General features: G+C 48.8%; 6 protein-coding genes across 6 annotated transcripts; 2 read left to right on the forward strand and 4 right to left on the reverse strand.

Annotated features, from left to right (window-relative positions):
• Positions 1-1043: 1043 nt before the first annotated feature.
• On the reverse strand, positions 1044-2413 carry N7496_003696 (uncharacterized protein; the record flags this gene model as incomplete). The annotated part of the gene is made up of 3 exons (XM_056696627.1): positions 1044-1460; positions 1533-1857; positions 1911-2413. The coding sequence occupies 3 exons, from the start codon at positions 2411-2413 to the stop codon at positions 1044-1046; spliced, it is 1245 nt and encodes a 414-aa protein (XP_056558839.1).
• Positions 2414-7443: 5030 nt separating this feature from the next.
• N7496_003697 (guanylate kinase) lies at positions 7444-8085 on the reverse strand (the record flags this gene model as incomplete). The annotated part of the gene is made up of 2 exons (XM_056696628.1): positions 7444-8012; positions 8076-8085. The coding sequence occupies 2 exons, from the start codon at positions 8083-8085 to the stop codon at positions 7444-7446; spliced, it is 579 nt and encodes a 192-aa protein (XP_056558840.1).
• Positions 8086-9359: 1274 nt separating this feature from the next.
• On the forward strand, positions 9360-11085 carry N7496_003698 (MFS transporter; the record flags this gene model as incomplete). The annotated part of the gene is made up of 2 exons (XM_056696629.1): positions 9360-9815; positions 9904-11085. The coding sequence occupies 2 exons, from the start codon at positions 9360-9362 to the stop codon at positions 11083-11085; spliced, it is 1638 nt and encodes a 545-aa protein (XP_056558841.1).
• Positions 11086-11988: 903 nt separating this feature from the next.
• Positions 11989-13827, forward strand: N7496_003699 (uncharacterized protein; the record flags this gene model as incomplete). Its single annotated transcript, XM_056696630.1, has 6 exons — positions 11989-12249; positions 12328-12475; positions 12544-12628; positions 12696-12821; positions 12881-13230; positions 13268-13827. The coding sequence occupies 6 exons, from the start codon at positions 11989-11991 to the stop codon at positions 13825-13827; spliced, it is 1530 nt and encodes a 509-aa protein (XP_056558842.1).
• Positions 13828-14550: 723 nt separating this feature from the next.
• Positions 14551-15100, reverse strand: N7496_003700 (uncharacterized protein; the record flags this gene model as incomplete). The annotated part of the gene is made up of 2 exons (XM_056696631.1): positions 14551-14893; positions 14961-15100. 2 exons carry the CDS (start codon positions 15098-15100, stop codon positions 14551-14553), a joined length of 483 nt encoding a protein of 160 aa, XP_056558843.1.
• A 953-nt stretch (positions 15101-16053) lies between these two features.
• On the reverse strand, positions 16054-18238 carry N7496_003701 (sugar porter family MFS transporter; the record flags this gene model as incomplete). The annotated part of the gene is made up of 6 exons (XM_056696632.1): positions 16054-16811; positions 16871-17520; positions 17590-17734; positions 17788-18068; positions 18119-18142; positions 18204-18238. 6 exons carry the CDS (start codon positions 18236-18238, stop codon positions 16054-16056), a joined length of 1893 nt encoding a protein of 630 aa, XP_056558844.1.
• Between the last annotated feature and the right edge of the window lie 1239 nt (positions 18239-19477).

Here is a 19477-nt window from a genome sequence, read left to right on the forward strand (position 1 = left end):
ACTCCCTTAGCATGGGAGTGGTCCGGGGTTCGATTCCCCGCGAGTCCAGCTCTTTTTTGTCGTTATTTTTTTTATCCTTCGTGGTGGTGGAGAGGAATGTAAATAGGTGTGTGTTCAATATGAAATTTTTTGGCGGGGATGTATGGCAGAATTTCATGTGTTGTTGTGCTGGGCTATAATTTGTAATTGTGGATGCGACTTCAACAAGAAACGGTTCCATAACTCAGTTGGTTAGAGTGTGGTGCTAATAACGCCAAAGTCGAGGGTTCGACCCCCTCTGGGACCACTTCTTTTTGCCTTTTCTTTTTTGTCATTATCCTGTCCGGTACATCTCTAACTCCGAATGATTCACTTACTTTTGTTTTTTCGTCTTTTGGCTTGCTCGATAAGCTGCTTCTCTCCAAATGAAATAGCCCGCAACCCCCAGGTCTTCGTCACATCTCGTCTACCCGTCCCGTCTGAATGCACCTTTGACTGGACTTGCCTGCTCACTAGGCCTTGCACTAACATTCCCGCCCGGACCAATCCAAAGCCTAGATATTGTTCTTCGACCACATCGAACATCAAGTTAGCTGAAACGTTTCACTAAGTCACACGCTAGTTCACTAAGATAAAGTCCGCCAATCCTACCCCGCAAGGCGTGATCTTCTGCTGGAAGTGGAAGTTGCATGGCTCGCTGACTCGAAGCTGATGCGTCAGACCGCTTTAGAACTTCTATCGATTGGCTTCCATAAAATGGTAATTTTGCATTAATATGAAGGATTAGAAGCGACGAATGAGATTAGTGTACAGGTTGGAAAAATGAAAAAGGAAAATTATAAGGTATCATGTGCATCAAAGCCGTAAAGCCAATCATCAAGAACATCGAGTAACTATACAAGGCGCTTTTCATCACAATACACACCAACCCAAGCCAAACAAACCACCAAGCCGGTAAAGTAGAAAGCCCTGGTGCAAAACGTATATACACATTTAATAAACTGTACAGTCAAAGTATAGACAAACAAAAAAGGAAAAAAAATGTAACTAACGAACACATTCAATCATCGCCGTCCATAATAAGCTTCATCTCTCGTCAACGAGCTAGACGACTTCTCACTAGCCGCAGACGAAAAGACGACACCACCATTCTTCATCCCAATACTCTCAGGCGAAGAAGCCCGATTCTGAGTACCAATGTCATACGTATGACCGATTGCATCATGGTGCTCGAGCCGGGACTCGGTCCACGTCTCCATTTCGACGGTGCGCATAATTTCGAAGCGGTCGCTTTCGTAGTCGCCCTTGCGCGAGTTTTGCGTTGCAGGCATGTGGGAGTGTCGGGAGCGGCCGGTTGATGAGAATAGTTTTTGGGATCGACTGCGTTGGTTGTAGGAGTAGGTTAAGTTGCGGGTGGAGTTGAGGAGACGGGGGAGGAATGTTGCGATTAGCGGGCGGAGGGCTGGAGCGGAGGAGCAGATCTGGTGGGGGTTTGTTAGTTTATTCACCTTTGAAAATTTTTTCTCCTGTTATTTGATGGTTTCAAGACGTACCAGGCCCAGGTTGATTTCCACCGAGGCAGCGATGAGAACAGGCCAGCCGAGCCAGGTTGTATCGTAGCCGACGACCATGCTCTTCCAGACGTAGACAGTGCGAACGGAGCCCGCGACGTTGACGATGATTCCCAGACCGAAGATAGATATGACGGCAAGACGCTGGCGGGCGGGAAGCTTGAGACTCCAGATCAGAGGCATTGGCAGGGCTGTGACCAGAAAATCGGTGAAGATGTTGATGACACTAGCGGAGAAGACAATGCTTCCTCCGTTCAGGCATTTGTATGGGTAAGTAGGGCTGACATCCCAGTACGCCTTGACGGGTCTGTATATGATAGTTAATATGGGTCGGCTCACGGTAACATCTGGTAGACTCACGAGCACTGGAAGATACTGATAAATGTGAACATGAGACAAGACAGTCCGACAAAGATCATCGACCCAATAAACGCCCAGTTAAACTGCCTGAAATTTCCCTTTCCAGCACCGAGGAGCCGACGACAGAACCACAGCAGCGAGATCTTGGTGATACTCGACGACCAGGAGAACATAATTTGAAAGACGATGTTGAGTTTCTGTAGAGTCGATAGCCACGTTTCGGGCACGTCCCAAATATGACGATTCCAGCCCCAATTTTCCGAGGCCAGCGAGGTGATAGCTATCATGGCAATAGCAAAAGCAAGACCGATCACAATGAGAACGTCGTCGACACCGGCACTGCATGTAATTCGTAATCGAGTATATAGACGGAGCATGACCACCAAGAATGCTAAAGAGATACAGACGACATTCACGATGAGAACGCCGTGGCCGCGAGTCGGAGGGTCGACATAGTTTGGCGTCGGCCAGGTCGCCATCACGGCGAGCGGGGGGAGTTGCATGTTGGCGAGGGTATCGTCAGCACGTATAGTTATGTATGTTGATTATTATTGAAGAAAATCCTGGAAATATCCGAGTAAGGATGGAGATCGTAGTGATGCACGAGTCATGGATCGTTAATGGTGCATATAGTGCAAGGGTCTTCGTTCTGAGTCAAGAAAAGGGACGGTGCGATGTCCCTGCCAAGTCAGTGGCAAATGTAGATATTGAGGAGGAAATAAGCAAAGGAATGTAGGACTCGAGAAGCTGGTTTCAATGGCCCATTTTCTGATCAACAGAATAGAGTGGCAAAAGAAGACTAGTATATAGGAAGGGAAAAAAGGAAGGGAAATAAAAGCCGGTCAAAGTAGCCACCCCCGCGAGCAATCCGGGGAATGGATAATTATATTGTCTGATTCCACCAGCGGCGCTGGGGGCGAAGATGGTCCACGCGAGCCGGAATGGACAGCAGGGCTCCGTACTAGTTCCGTGGCAAGCGAAGCGACCTAATAAATCGATTATACTCTTAAAGTAATGAAGCAAGTCCAGGATAGGCCCAGACCGGGGGGACCGTGGGACATAGATTAAACTTCAGGCAGACAGGGACACTCGATGATTCGCGGTTCAGAGTTTTGGGGTGGCCAGTGCCGACAATTCAGCGTGGACAACGAGACAACTACTCCATTCAGCCATGGTTGCTCCCATAAATCCGACGGTGATGAGCCCTGGGCCTTCGTCGCGAAGTATATCCACTTGTCCACCATGACTGGATGCGAGTGCCCAAAAAGAGTATCAGCGCCGAAGGCTAGCGGGGACGAGAAGGCAACTGGTGGACCGCGATAGGCAGATCCAGAGCCCCACAGTTCAACTCGAGATCCACTGAGAGCGAAACTGATCTGAATGCGATGCGCTGGACAGACTATGAGAGGCTGATGCTTGTGAGAGAGAAAAAAAAGAAAGAGTAGTAAAAGGTACTGAATAAGGCCCCCGATACCCCTGGCCACTCTTTGGCTTCCTTCAGGGACGGGTTGTGTTAACGGTGATTGGTTGATTCGACGCAGTGCCACGGACATTGCACCTCAGGACCCCTGTAGTTGCATATTTTCACACTTTTAGTTGTCCGGCCCCTGTTGATTATCTGCATTAGACAAGTAAAACGAGCTAATAAGATCGTGGCGGAGAATGATAATTCCCGACGAAAAGCGCTACACGGCGGGAGCCGAGGCAGCACTACTTCAAAGTCACAGTATGATTCGTACTCCGTACACTTGTTAGTGCGAAGTATAGAAAGACTAAAATACGAAGACTTTAGTATGCACGCACGCCACCCTAGTCGTGCATGGGACTAAATCTAGCACGTTACGACAAAAGCCCGTTCTACAGACTACTGTAACAATTTTTTCGAGAGTTGGAGAGTTCTCGATTAAATTCAAGCACAAAGACCCAATGCTCATTCTAAAGCCTCGTAGGGTAGCAAGTGCGCGGGGGCACTTAGTCTCGTTCTCCACCCCGCCTGGACCACTCCGAGGCCTGGCGTCGCGTGCTTCGCGGATCAGCCCAGCCCACCCTTTGGAGTAATTCCAGCCTCTGTAAATTGGTTACCCCTCTTGAGGATACAGGAACTCATGCTATCAAGGAAAAAATTAATAGAATTGATATTCAACGGGCATAGACCCAGTGACAGGACGCAGGGTCCTCGGCAATTACAAAGTGCGTTGAGTTGTCAAAAGAATATGCATCAAAGAAGCTACTACTTACTGTACATGATAGTCCTTAGGAAAATCCCATGAATCTACTGATATAAGTCAATACGGAGTATTCGTCAATGACGTTCTCTGCCAGTTCAATCTTGATTCATCAAGCCTCTTCTTTTCCAGTACAGTTTGTTTGTCCACTGTGTCATGGTCCACTTTGGAGTAGCCAAGCGGAGTCGCTTGTGGGAAAAGCGCGGTATTTGTCCCCTTCTATCCACCAGCCGCCAAGCCTTCTCTCCGAATGTTGTAATGGGTGTACGAATTTAGCGACTAAGTAAGTCTTATAGATCCGCATGTACTCGGCCGGTGCCTTTCATGACAACCCTCTCTACGAACCAAGATTTTCTACTAGGTTTCAACCTGCGACCGTATCAAAACACTGCAGGACTGAATCAGATCTTTGATCCAAACTCGAGATTTTCCAGAATCGACTGAGCCGCTCGAAAGTGTCGATCTCAAGCGAGGCTGATCGACGATCGTAGTTTCCTTCCACGATCAGGATGCCTTGGCATGAACGAATCGACTGACCGAAGGCGGCTATCTGGTAGACCACTACCGATCTCCGCAGAATTTTCAGAATCAAGATATAGTCATGTATGTCGTATGATTATTATGTAGGCACTCCTTTATCGGCGCATGAATCATGTCTGGAAATAGGGCCCGATGATCTGCATGCGCTATCGACCTTCTCTCCCCACTTGTTAGGGCTGGATCGATTCAGAAAGCAAGATCTTTAGTAATGAATTGAGTTTTGCGAGTGAGTTTTTGACTTGAATTCCAGATCATGTTCACCGCTATTATACTGTAGATGGCTTTGATGGGATTGACAGCCCCCAGAGTGTAGGTGTCTAAACTTGTTCGGCCTTCACCAATTAAACCAGGTATCTGGTAATAACTGAGCGCGTAGAAGCTGTTTCGTCGAAAATGACAGTGTCAAAAAGTTGTTCTAAGCTGGTCTACGCTATTCTATTGAGCAGTGCATAGGCTTATCGGACACGTGCTTGTTCCCGCCCGGATTAGCCAGACATGGCTATTACAGTACGCCGTTAGAGTGTATAAACGTCATGAAACCTCAATTTCGAATATCATTTATGACATTCTTGAGCACTGACCCTAATCAATTGAACAAATTTGAGACGTTTAAGAATCGCGGGTTAAACAGTTCCAGCTAAAATAAGCTCACTGAGTAAACTCGAAGCTCAAATTTGGGAATGCCGAGGATCCATGGATACACATTGGGGGGTTGACTTTGGGTTTGCATGTGACATCACGCGGCAATCCGAGAATCTTGGGGGCCATAATTTGCTGATAATAAATATCTCATCTCAATAAGATTGCTATTGAATGATCAAAACGAGATTTATTTCGATTCTTTACTCTCACAATTGTTGATGAAGTTTGTATTTGGCCAGACAGTCCAGATATTTGTTGAAAACTTTATTCGTTCAATTAGAATGACAGCTACCGTGCGACGACTACTATACTCAGTCTAGTAAAGAAAAATCAGCACCACTAATCCCGCATTTATTACTAGACAGACACAGAGATAATTCATTATTCTAGAAGACCGACGAGGTGGGCTAACGGATACCTGCATGACGACACTCGTAACCCTGTCGCAACCCTGGTCAATTTATTCCGACGCCATGGCGGATCCGAGATGACATCCTGGTTGCTAAATGTCAAACCGTTGGTTCCAGGAGGGATAAGATTCATCTGCACATCAGTCTTCAGACGAACATGATCGCCGGGATTCTGCTGCAGAAGCCCCCATGGTTTCAAGATAAAAAAACAGTTTCGAACCGACCCCGAAACATGCCCCATCTACCTTCACAAAACTGATTTTTTGAGACGATGGCTTCTAAAGAAAGACCGATAGCAGAAAATCCAAGAAAAACATCAGACAGGGGCAATTGCCAATAAAACGCCCACGAGGCACTGGCGTTTCAGGTAATGTCGCCTTACAGTGACTTGGGTTAGCGTAGCCGAGTAAATTGCCTGAGCGCACTTCTTGCTGTTTATTGATCCTACGAGATAGTAGATTCTTGCAGATTTTAAGCATACCTTACATAGTGCTGATAGTGAAACCGATCTGTATATAGGGGCTTCTTAAACAGCCACTCCCGCCAGTGTTCTGAGGTATACTACTGGGACGCGCTGCGTGATATAATTACAGCGACAAACCCCAAGATAACTCAAACAGCTAGCCTTTTTATCGGCAAAATCGAGACCTTTTACCTAGAGTGCATAGAAAAAGTTCCCGACAGGCAGCATAGTATCCCTGAATTGGAATTTTCAGCGACTGACTTCAAGAAGCTTGCGTGTAGTGGTGTCAGATAGTACTGGCTATACAAGATCCCACACCAAAGAGTTAAAGGCAAGAATTACCAATAGTGGGAGCTCATCCTTGGCAAGGAGAGTCTGTAAATTCAAATAATGGCCTGTAAAGGTCAAGCCTGTGGACATATTTGCAGATTTGCAGCTTTTGTGATTTTTTGGGGAAAATGTTGAGTCCCGGATTTCCAACTTCATAAACAATAACGTGTGGCACGCCAGCTATATTATAGATGGCGCTCATGATCCATTAAGCGTCGGAGGTGTGAAGTAAGGAAACGCGTAAACGTGTATACAGCTACCCCCTCTCCGATCAACGTGAACACGCTCGTAATTGGTATCAGAAATCCCCACCAACGACAGCTGTCTACGCAGTACCTCCAATATGCCTACGCCAAAATAATAGTACCCACTACCCATGACTTGGCGGGTTGTGAGTGTCGCGGCATCGACGGACTGAGAGTCATCGAAATTGCCCGGATGGTCTAGTGGGTTAGTAGCACTTCGTCCGATACGAGTTAGGCGTCCACTAACGTAAAGCAGTATGATTCTCGCTTGTAAGGACGCCCTTAATCCATCTTCACACCACAACATCAACTAACCCCAACAAAAGTGGGATAAAACTCATCTGCGAGAGGCCCCGCGTTCGAATCGCGGTTCGGGCCGTGCATTTCTTTTTTTGAAGACCCACTTTTTGCTACGGTTGTTGAGCTTGTATGTCGAAGTATTATCGGGGAAGGGCTTGCTACGGGATATTCGTTTACGGTTAATTTGTATTCTGTAGAGACCTATCTATCTTTCCAGTAATGGGTCGCTTTTACGCTATAAAAAACGAGCGTTATTTCTTCATGTAGTGAATGGTATCTGATGATGCGGACTTGAACATTATCTGGCCCAGGAACTAAGCAATATCATTTCAATCCTACAAAAATAACTGAGTTATGACCTATTGGCGTCTTGCAAAGCTATCGAAACATCAACTCCTCTAACTCCCCATACGCTCTCTCCAAATCATCATTCACAATAATCTTCCCATAAACACCTTGCGTCTCAGCAAACTCAATCTCATCACGAGCCCTCGTAAGTCTCGACAGCACATCAATTTCACTCTCCGTACCACGACTTCTCAATCGCGCACCAAGAGCCTCCAGACTAGGCGGCTTGATAAATACATAGCGCGCATCGATACTGGAATTCCCTCTGATCTGCTGCACGCCATCAATCTCGATATCCAGCACAGCAATTAATCCCTTATCCGTTATGTCGGTGATAGCTGCCTTGCTGGTGCCGTATTGGTGGCTATTGAACGTGGTGTGTTCAACGAATGCATCCTGGGAGAGTAGAGTGGTGAATGTAGTCGCCGAGACGAAATGATAGCTCTTGCCATCTATCTCGTTAACTCGTGGGCTTCGGGTGGTGTGAGATACGGTGAGTGCGAATGTATCGGGATACTTGTCGATTAACTTTTGGGCTAGTGTTCCTTTTCCGACGCCCGATGGTCCGGAGATAATGATCGGTCTGCGATCGACAGGTCCTGTAGGGGTGGCGGGTTAGCGGGTGGCTTTTAATCCCCGGGCCACGAAAGATCTTCGCGTACTGGGACTCATCGCGTTAGCTAAATTAGCTGGTTATAGACTTGACAGATATAAAGAATGCTCAAGATCTTGATATTCCTGTTCGGTGAGCTTTCCATAAGACTCTAACACTAGGTATTCTAGTTGAAAGAGGTGTATGTCCGGATGTTTGTCCGAGGGGCTAAATGAGTCAAGGGGGCGGTCAGCCAGGCCTGGCGCTTATGGTATTCCAGCGAATGGGTTTGTCGATCAATCGATATACCCTAAAGCTGGCCAAAAGATATCATCGAAAAGATAGTACCAAGAGCTGTTACTAAAACCAAGATATCTCTATACCCATCCCGAATTATATCGCTGTCACTTCGGGGGGCACTGCTGTTGAGAGACTCAAGATAGAGCGGGTAAAAGGATAATCTTGAATCCGAAACCTAATCTAAATGAATAGGCATCCGCATAACATACCAGCCATCAGATACAAATCGTGTCATAATCAATGATCGAATTTTATGCTATCCATGCATTATTTTTTTGGCGCCTCACCTAAAAAAGACCACTAACCCAGCGAGATGCTTCTACCCCCTTCTAACACGAACCGGAGCAAACACCGAGATCTATCTAACAATGCACGGTAGATATTCTAGGTTTCCTGCCGCAGCTAGGCAATAGGACTGAGTGGGCGACATTCACACGGCATTTCGAAGGCAAATAAAGTGGCACGATCTATACCCGCCCGCCCAACACTCGTGTGAAAACCATCCCACCAAATCCATGAACGCGCCTTCCCACTATCTCGAACGAACACTAAATTCGTGTTCGTATTAGATCTAGGGATCTTGAGACTATTACGTGGTGCATGACTTGCACTAAGGACCCACTAGTTATCCCGCATAGCATAATTTGGGGTTATGGCTCTACACCCAGCGACGGGTAAGTTATGACTAGCTTATGGACAAATTATGGTCGGTTATGCCCGGAGCTTATGCAAAATCAACCATGTTATGAAGCACTTTCTCAACAACATTTACGCCCTGGCGAGAAATGACCAGCAAAAGATTGCGTTAGATTCTTTTCTGTTACTAGGTTGTAATCTGAGGAGTGTGATTTTTTTTTCTTTCCCATTCGTCATAAAGATAGCTTTGACTTTCACTGTGTCGCTCTTTTCCCTTTTCTTTCCTTCTTCGATTCTCGTCTCTCGTTAATCCTTCTTTCTCGAAAAGATAATATTGCCCTCCACTGGTTTTGTAGGGCTGCAAATATTAGGTTTTCCAGACCCCCCCGGTCTAACATTATTGTTTCTTGATTTGACTATGGCATCCACCAATCAAGACCCCTCGGAAAAGACTATTGCAGAGTCCGTTGCTTCGGGCGACTCGGGAAACTCGAATGATAAACCCAAGGAGACGATTGATGTGCCATCAAGTACCAGTCTGAGATCGTCAATCGATGTCACTCATGCCGCCCCTGTTGACGCAGACGATGTCGAAGCAAACGTACAGCGAACCATCACAAGGAAGCTCTTCCCCGTCACCGATCTAGATCGAGGAATCGTCGGTTGGGATGGCCAAGATGACCCTGAGAACCCCCAGAATTTCGCCATGGGTCGGAAATGGGGTCTATTGGCTTTGATGAGTGCTATTACGTTTGTTTCACCGCTGGCATCGAGCATGTTCTCGCCGGCCGTGAGTTACGTTGGTGTTGATCTCCATGTGACCAATGAGACTATTCTCGCGTTCAGCGTCAGTATATTTTTGATCGGTTATGCTGTAAGTTGACCACTAAATCTCTTTCCACTTTTCTTGCTCTTGTGCTTTGTCTCCAGAGTTGACTAACCCATGACAATGATATGCATAGGTCGGACCACTCGTCCTTGCCCCCATGAGTGAGATCTACGGCCGCCGAATCGTACTCAGTTGCGCAAACTGGTTCTTCGTGGTGTGGCAGATCGGCTGTGCTCTGGCCCCAAATATCGAAACTCTGATCATTTGCCGCATGTTCGCTGGCATGGGCGGTGCAGGTTGTCTAACCCTCGGCGCAGGTCTGATTGCCGACCTGTTCCCCGTGGAGCAACGAGGTATGGCCACTGCCTTGTGGAGTTGCGGTCCCTTGATCGGCCCCGTCGCTGGACCCATTGCGGGAGGCTTCATTGGCGAGACAATTGGCTGGCGCTGGGTCTTTTGGGTGGTTATGATTGCGGCGGGTGTGGTCTCGTTTGGTATTGAGATCTTGAACCGTGAGACTTATGCTGCCGTTTTGATTCGCCGCAAGACCGAACGTCTGTCGAAGGAATTGGGTCGCAGCGATCTTCGTAGCGCTTATGAGCCCAATATGGAACGGGTGTCCGTTGCCTCTGCCCTGAAAGTGGGCTTGAAGCGTCCGATTCTCCTGTTGGTCAAATCGCCCATCGTTCTGCTTCTCTCCCTCTATATGGCCGTTGTCTACGGTCTGCTTTACCTTTTCTTCACGACCATTCCCAGTGTCTTTGAGAACCAATATGGGTTCTCCACGGGCCTCTCTGGACTGGCCTACCTGGGTATTGGACTCGGCTTCGTCGTTGGACTGGTTCTGTACGGAGTGACCAACGACCGTCTCGTCTTGAAGCTCACGCAACGCAACGGCGGCAAATATGAGCCGGAGATGCGTCTACCGGCGATGATCATGTTCGCCTGTTTACTGCCCATCAGTTTCTTCTGGTACGGGTGGGCAGTGGACAAAGACGTGCATTGGATTGTACCTATCATCGGTATGATGCCGTTTGGCGTGGGGATGATGGGGGTGTATCTTCCGATCTCAACGTACGTCATCGACAGTTACCAGACGTATGCCGCGTCGGCCAACGCGAGTTTGACTGCCACTCGATCGCTGGTTGGTGCGGTGCTTCCATTGGCTGGATCGAAACTGTTCTCGACTCTGGGTCTGGGCTGGGGCAATTCATTGCTTGGATTCATTGCACTTGCTTTCATACCCGTCCCGATTATTTTCTCACGGTATGGACAGCGCATTCGCGAGAGATTCCCCGTGAATCTGGAAGGTTGAAAGGTGGGAAAGTCAGGCCAGCCATCCAGCCCGCCCTAAAGCCGTCAGCTTGCGAAGAGGAAGGAGCATGGAGTCATCAGGTGCGGCTGACGAGGAAATCCAGAAGCGTTGAAAAAGCCAAAAAGTCAAAATTGGGTGGCAGCGGGTCGAGCCGGGCCTACGGAGTTCGAACGACGAGTTTCCATCCAATAGGAGACAAGCTGGATTTTGACTTCCCCTGAAGGACTTCCTACTTTTAGTATGCTACAGTATGCTACAGTACGCCTATGTAGACTGTATGTATATTTGATATACTTCTATAACATATAGAATTGCATCATCTTTCTCTTGACCAATTGCTTTCTTTCAACTGGCCCCCTGAAAAGAAAGAAAACTAGACTTTTTCTAAATATACTCGCCCCCTTTCACGAATCCCGACCAACAGGAGGATCCACAATCATCGTGGCTTTGCAGAAAAATTCCCCACTTGGGGTGACAGCGCATCCTGCCCGTTGAAGCCCATTCGAGCCCATCCAAGCCCAGTCAAGCCCAGTCAAGCCCAGTCAAGCCCTTCGGAGCCCATTCAAACCCCTAAAATGCGTATTCTAGACCATCGGAATTGTGGTGAAACGGCGCCCAGGGGAGCCACTGCATGGCCAAGTTTCAGATTTTCGCCGTGCTGACACCCCCAGACTTCGACTTCTTTCTCCACAGTTTTTTTTTCTCTTCTCTCCTTTTCCTTCCTGTTTCTATTTTCCTATTCTTCTTTCTTTTCATCATACTCTTCAACTCTCGCTCCATTTCCTTATTTTCTTTCTTTTCTAATCTACTGTCGTTGAATACCGAACCCGGCTAACCCGTATCCATCCGTTTCAATCCCATTTTCTTCCTCTCTATTTGCTTCTTTTCTTTCTTTATTTCACCATGACCGAAGGCCACGCTGCCCCCGTTGCCGACGCACCGGCTGCTGCTGCTGGCGACAGCACTGGTGCTGCCCCCGTCGCCGTCGATACTCGCCACCATGCCGACAACCATGTTGCCCAGCCTCAACCGCAGTCTCTCAAGGAGCAGGACTCCACAGAGAGACTCACCCCTCGGCCGACGTTCATGGAGAATCTGGCGAGCTCGCGAGATGCCCAATTCCATCTTGATCGCCGTGATTCGAGTGAATTGGAGCGCTACTTTGTAAGTGGGCAGCTGGAGACTAAACGAAACTATGAAGAGTGCAAACAGACTAACCTGGTTTACTTCATCGCTCGTTAGCACGGTCCCCGTAATATGGACAAGCACTCGAAATGGCCCATCTTCATGCGTATGCATGGCAGCGTTACCCCGAAGATGATCCTGCCCATTTTCCTCGTTGGCTCTTGGGCCACTGCCATTACTTGCATTTGCAAATGGGGTCATAATAGTGAGTGTCTTCTCTTCGTCGACTACTTCCGAATGCGATGCTGACGAACGCCCGGTTGGGCTAAACAGTTGGTGTTAACAACATCCTGCTCACTGTGCTGGGTTTCGTGGTGGGTTTGGCATTGTCGTTCCGCAGTTCGACTGCGTATGAAAGGTGAGAATCTTTTTCTTTGTTATTCCCAGACTGCATGAAGCAAAGAACTGACTCGACTCGAATGCAGATGGGCAGATGGTCGCAAGTACTGGGCTCAGCTCATCCAGACCTCTCGTAATCTTGCCCGCACAATCTGGGTCAATACCGGTGAACGCGAAGGCGAGGATGGCAAGGTTGATCTTCTCCGTAAAGTGTACGTGAAATGCATTTCCATGTTCAACATCTAATGCATCAGACTGACCATGAAAACAGTGCTGCCATGAACCTCATCCTTGCATTCGCCGTCGCTCTCAAGCACAAGCTCCGCTTCGAACCGGATGTCGCCTACGAGGACATTGCCGGTCTCGTCGGCCACCTGGATACCTTTGCCCGCGAAGCACACGACCGCGAAGTCCTCAACCCTCGCCCCAAGTCTCTCTGGAAATCAGCCGGAGAGTATCTGGGTGTTTCCTTCGCCGAGTCCAATCCCCGCAAGCTGATCAAGCGGTCCAAGAAGCCCCTGGGTCACCTTCCCCTGGAGATTCTCAACCACTTGTCTGCATACATTGATTCCATCGTGGCGAACGGCACTCTGACCTCCGGCCTGCACCAAAGCCAAGCTAGTAAGTCATGCACAAAAGACCAGATCGCACCCACCAGTCAAGCCCGCTAACAAGCGTTCCAGTCGCCATGATGGCTACCATGAACGAAGTCCTGACCGGAACAGAGCGGGTGCTGGACACCCCCTGCCCGCCGCATACAGTATCGCCATCTCCCAAATCGCCTGGATCTACGTCTTAGTCCTCCCCTTCCAACTCTACAAGTCCCTTGAATGGGTAACCATCCCCGCCTCCATGGTCGCCGCCTACATCATCATCGGCCTGGCCACCATTGGCAGCGAAATCGAGAACCCCTTCGGCCACGACGTCAACGATCTCCCCCTGGACACCTACTGTCGCCAAATCGCCGTGGAAATGGACATCATCACCGCCACGCCTGCCCCCAACGTCGACGACTTCATGAGCCGTCCGGAGAACCTGGTCCTCTTCCCTCTGAGCCAGAACAGCTACGGCGAGTGGAAGGCCCGCAGCAAGGAGGATATCCGCGCCGCGCTCCGTGCCAAGGTAACCGCCAACCCGAGTTTCAATCCTGCTTTGGACGGATCCGATGAATCCACCACGGTGACCAGTATCGCCGCCCAGACTAAGCAGTCTGTTTGAGCACTGGTGTAACCATCGAAAATCTGGTCACATATGCTTTTGTGGCTGGTTTTTATACAAAATGGGGGCGTGTTAGTTGTATAGGGGCATTTTGTGCAAGCGATTGAGCGAAACCAGATTGATTTGGAACTTGAACTTGTGTCTTTCCGCAGCGTGAGAGTTACGGCGTTTTTTTTTTTGCTGCATTTGGGCTGCCTTGCTTGAAAACAAGAAACCCCGATTTTTAAAAAAAAGATTTGAGATTTGAGGGTTGCATTAGAGATTGATTTGTTTCGAATTTGTGAATATTATTGCATTTCTTTTGAGAACTTGAGATTGGTTTTGGGGCGGGGACTTGGTAGTGTTGTACATGGTAGATGCCTTCCCATAAGGACGTCGCTCATCGACAAGAGGGGCATGCTCATATTTAGACCGAGGTCAGTTATCGCGGACCTGGCATAGCACTTTCTGTGTGCTTGTGTGTTGTCACGATGGTCGCCGTTGGCGAGTGGAGGTGGCCTTGGGCCACCAAGTCCGTAATGATTCGCATCCGAGCATTGCGCCCCTGCAAATTCAATTCGGCCTCACGGGTTGTCCCAACCTCAGAGAGGCACAGCATTGCGACTCTCGTCCGCTCTGTACCGGGTCACCTAGGATACCCCTCACAGACAACCCGCCTAACAAGGATGCTCTAGACCGAATTTCTCGCTCAAGAATATAAAACCCATTACATCAATCCCCAAATCAAGGAACGAACAAGTCCCTCCCAGACCCAGAAACCAACGCGCCTAGATAATTCCCCTTCGCGCAGACTCTCCACGCAGCACCAGACCCGCTCCCACTCCCCCCAATCCACGAACTGATCGCCGCAACGACTGCAGCGCCGTCATCGCGGGGAACACGCACCCAGACAGCATCGTATTTGGTAGTGCCGTTCGCGGAGCTGCCCTTATTTTCAATCTTGAGGATGTCGATTGGAATTGCGGTTCCTGTTAGCCCGAGGAATTGGGATAGTGCGGAGGAGAGGTATGTGCGGGCGGAGAGGGGGTCGAGGGGTTGTAGAGATGGTGTGTCTGGTTGGGGGATGCTGTCAGGAGGGGGTTTGTTAGAATCTTGTAGAGTGGCTGGTTGGGTTGGGTTGGTGGGAAGCTTACAGTTGGAGTTTGAGGTAGGTCCAGGGCGGATTGCGCGATGTGAAGTTGATAGTGGTGGGGGTGGAGTCTGGTGCTTTGCGCTTCGGTGCTGTTGAAGGAGGTGCTTCCGTCATTGGATCTTTTCGTTGTACGTCTGCCATTTTGAAGATTATGGCTGGTCGAGGTAGAAGGTATCAAGGAGAAAGTTGTCGAGCTGTCGGAGCTGCCGAAGAGTGGAATTTTACGTCACGGGATTCGGAGCTTGAACTGTCAAAGCCAGCATAATAACGACGAGAGAACCACACTTACCTTTTTAGTTTTATTTCGTCTCAGATTTACTTCCAGCCGCATCAATTAGTTTTTGCATTGCTCGCTGAAGAAAAACTTCTTCGCTGTCTTCGCCAATGGCTAGATCTGCAATGCACAGCGTCTTTTCGCGGGCCTTAGCTCCGCGGATGACCGCGACGGTGGATTTGGGGACTTTAAATATCTAGAAAGAATCCAAATTAGAGACGCTAGCCACTCAAAGAGTCAAGATTCGAGAATCATGCACGATTTAACAGAAGAATACCCCACATACCTCTGCGATGACCTGCGAAACGGCCAAATTCGCAGCTCCGTTGCGAGCAACCGCGGCCACCGAGACGTCAACTCGGGTAGTCCCCACTGCTGTGATTCCTGTTCGTCGGGCAGACGCGTTTGGTTTCACGTAGCAGGGGATGTGGAGATTGTATGATCCTTTGCCAGATGCCTTGGAACTATTTGCGACCAAGCGCAGAATTGAAGAGGGGTGGCTCATTATTCTGGGGTGGTTGTGAAGGGCAAGTCGATTGTGAGGAAACGGGGGGAATAGAAGATCTACAGTATAAGCCGATTGAGAAAAATCTACAAGGAGGAGACAAGCATAAACATCATATCATTATGGATGAAGGTATTAAAAGTTAAAAAGCAAATATTCTCAAAAATCAGCAAAAATCAAAGTCGACTTCCTGTGCTCACCTAGATGGAGACCTGGGACACGACATGGTAAAGATCACGGGGCACGAGAAACGTGAAATGGGAAACTTGGAAGAACTAGAAAAAGCCCGACCGCACTGCATCTCATTTGGTAGTTTCAAGCAGCTTCATTGTCCTTCTCCTTGGCCGCAGTGACACTCAAGACCTCACCAAGATCCTGGACTTCGTCCGTCTGTGGTTCGACAGCCTCGCTGATCTTGTACAGCTCAGGACAGGGAGCACCCTTTCGGCCAAAAATGTACCGTCTGATCCACCATGGAAGAACTTGAGTGAGTTGGTACCTGGCATGAGTGCGAGTTGGAACACCAAACACATAGTCGAGCTCTTCCAAGGATCGCTGCTTTGTCTCCGGGAGGAACAGGAAGATCAAAACGAAAGCAATCAAGTTCAAACCAGCATAGAAACCAAAGGCACCCTGAGCGGTAAAGGCTCGCAGCATGTATGGGAATGTCAGTGACAGGATTGATGCCCAGAAGTTATTGGTAGCAACAGCCCATGCCATGCCGACCTCACGATGCGACAGAGGGAAGACCTCGGCTGAATAGGTGAAAGGAACGGGTCCTTCACCGGGAGAATAGAAGGCGTCGAAGAGATAGACAAAGAAGGCAATCGAGCCTAGATGAGCTGTCTTTCCGGGAACCCAGAAGCAGAAGCCTGCACAGAGTAGCGTCCAACACATGTTTGGGAAAGTGAAGAGCAGGAGGGTCCGTCGACCATAGGTATCGATGGTCCACACAGCTGGCCAAGCGAAGACGAAATTGATAAGCCCGAATCCAAACGACGCCAAAAGCGCATGAATATTGTCTGCGCCAGCCAAAGAGAAGATCGTCGATGAATAGAATGCAATAATGTTGACTGCGTAGAGGCGGTTAGCTTGTTCAGGCTTATGGTTAATATAGGAAAGGCGAACTTACTTCCACACATCTGCTGAGCGATCATAACAATGCCAGAAGCCTGAGTCGCACGGCGAAGACGAGGCACGGTAAAAAGTTCAAAGAACCGAACAAACATGTTGTCCGTCTTTGCAAACCCAGAGGCCTCCAGCATATTCTTCTCCTCAACAAGTGTAGCATGAATCATGTACAGATCACGGGCAGCTTGTAGAGGACTATTACGCAAGCGAAGAAGAGACTCATACGCCTTACGATGCTTACCCTTGGTGATCAACCAACGTGGAGACTCGGGGCAGAAGTAAACGCCAAGAAGCAACGGAACAGCTGGGATAAAGGCCGACCCAAGCTGCAGACGCCAGGCAATATTACCGACATTGGCCACAATTAGGTTGGCACAAGTTCCGAGGAAGATTCCAAAAGCTGTCCAGACTTGCCAACTCATGACCAATCCGCCACGGATGTTCGTAGGTGCATTTTCCGCGGAATAGACAGGAACAGTGACCTCCTTGAGGCCCATTCCGATTCCCAGTAGAACACGGCATGCGACGAGCTGGCCCCAAGTTTGGGTCAAAGCGGATCCAATAGGTGCAAGCAGACTAAAGATGGCAGCGAGAAAGATGGTACCCTTACGGCCGATCATGTGGTTGATCGGGTCCGACAGCCAGCCAGCGCTGTTGTAAAAAAATGTCTAGTTAGAAATGAATCTTCATAAAAAGGTAGAGGAGAGAAGTATCTCTTACAAGAGGCAGATAGTGATGTAAGGTGTAGCATTAATGAACCCCACAATCCACTGGTTGCGATCGCAGGTAGCCTTGTCGGGACAGTCAGGAGAATTGTTAGGGATACCAAACTGCTTGTCAAATGTCAAGTTGGCGCCGTTCGAGCCTGTAGAATACAGTCAGCTTATCGAGCAGTGGAAAATATTCTATAGAACATACCAGTCTGATCCCAGCCCTGAATGGCAGCAGCAATCGAGTTCAGGATAATCGTGTAATACAAGGCCCAAGGATGATGCCAGCGGCGAGTGATCTCTTCACGAAGAACGTGGCGATCCTGTTCGTCGAGTTCGGGGATAGAGCCCGTCTCAGCTGGCTTCTGCCCAGCGAGAGCGCCCTTCTTCAACAAAGGAAGGATGTCGGTCAAGTCATTATCGGTGGCATAGCTTTCAACACTGGCCATGAGCTCATCGTGAGTCAGACCTTCGAGGGGATTTTTAATTCTGTGGCCGAGGTCAGCTTCTTTCATGGATGTTGATGCTGTTTTACGAACTCTCCGGTGAGGTTTTCGGTCATTCTGTGTTTGGCCATATTCTGTCAGCCTTGGTTCAAGTTGGATGATTTATTTCAAAACGTACCCTCCAACCACATCGCGGTTAGCCCGTGAAGCCATGATGGCGAGAGGAGTGCTCAAATTCGATGGGAAGGTGATCTCTCTCTGAGAGTAGGTGGGGGGAAAGTGTTTGAGTAGATGAAAGACCAAAGGTTGAGGATTGGAGAGGATGAAGAGAAAGAAGAAATCAAGAGCAAGCGACGAGAAGGTAAGTGAATGAAGAAATAACTGCGACAAGGGAAAACGCAGGCACGCGTCGTCGTAAATAAGTCAACTGTAGCCCGTGGAGCAAACTGACGGGGCGTGTGCTGACCAGCAAGGCAATCGCGTGTTTTGTCGGTGTGAAGTACTTTTAGGACTACTTCCAGCAAAAGCCAGCACTATAACTACGAGTCAAGTCATCTGCAAGGATAACGAGCTAGAGAGCTACGTAGCTCATCGGCAACACCGAAAATCCCTCGGTTTTACAAACTAGAATGTGACAAAGCTAGTAACAATTGGTCAGACTAAAGAGATAACTCGACTAAAAGTTCTTTGTGCATATGTCCACACGGTACGAAGTCCAGTGCGGTGGCTGATCGCGAGAACGTCCAGTCGACGCAGTCAGCATTAGAAGCGATACCAAGGGAAGACGGGACCAGGGTTGCGTTGCACCACTCCTTAAGGGACATTGTATACCCGTCAGATGTATATACAATAGGCATCAAAGAGGTGCCCCGCAATGGGATCATCTGACGAGACTAGCGTGTGGCTTATTTTATAGCCAAATTGGAGGAGCGGGGAAAATGATGGCGCCCGTGAAAGCCTGAAAGGATTCCCGCTGAGTGCTTCGCCAATCCTAAGGTGGTAGCTCTCGGGCATAAGGGTCTTATTTCTTGTTGGTTGGGCTTGCTGCATGGAGGCTCTTAGCGTCTAGGATGGGCCAATACGAGCTTGTTAGCAGGGGGCCCGGCCAATAAGACACGAATACGTCGAAGTATAAAAAGCGGCATGGAAAGGAGGGGATAGTCCGGCTGAAAGATTGAAAATGGCGTCAAGCCGTATAAGCCCCAAGCTTGCGCAAAGTGCCCCTCTCTCAAGGGATGTGACGCCTCGTGAACCTAGATTCACCCTCGAGAGTATGACGCTGTCCAGGTTTGGAATCCCTTCATGGTTATCTCCTCTGTGTAGCAGAGAGTGACATGTCACATGTGATCAGGCGCTGATTCGAGGATATTCCAAGATTGGATGTTCCAGAGTTTGGAGACATGGAAGAGTCTTCCTCCTTGAATAGTTGAAATAGCTAGCGAGTGACAGTCC

This window comes from Penicillium cataractarum (genome assembly GCF_028827025.1).
Source record: "Penicillium cataractarum strain IBT 29864 chromosome Unknown utg000002l, whole genome shotgun sequence".
NCBI classification, from domain to species: Eukaryota; Fungi; Ascomycota; class Eurotiomycetes; order Eurotiales; family Aspergillaceae; genus Penicillium; species Penicillium cataractarum.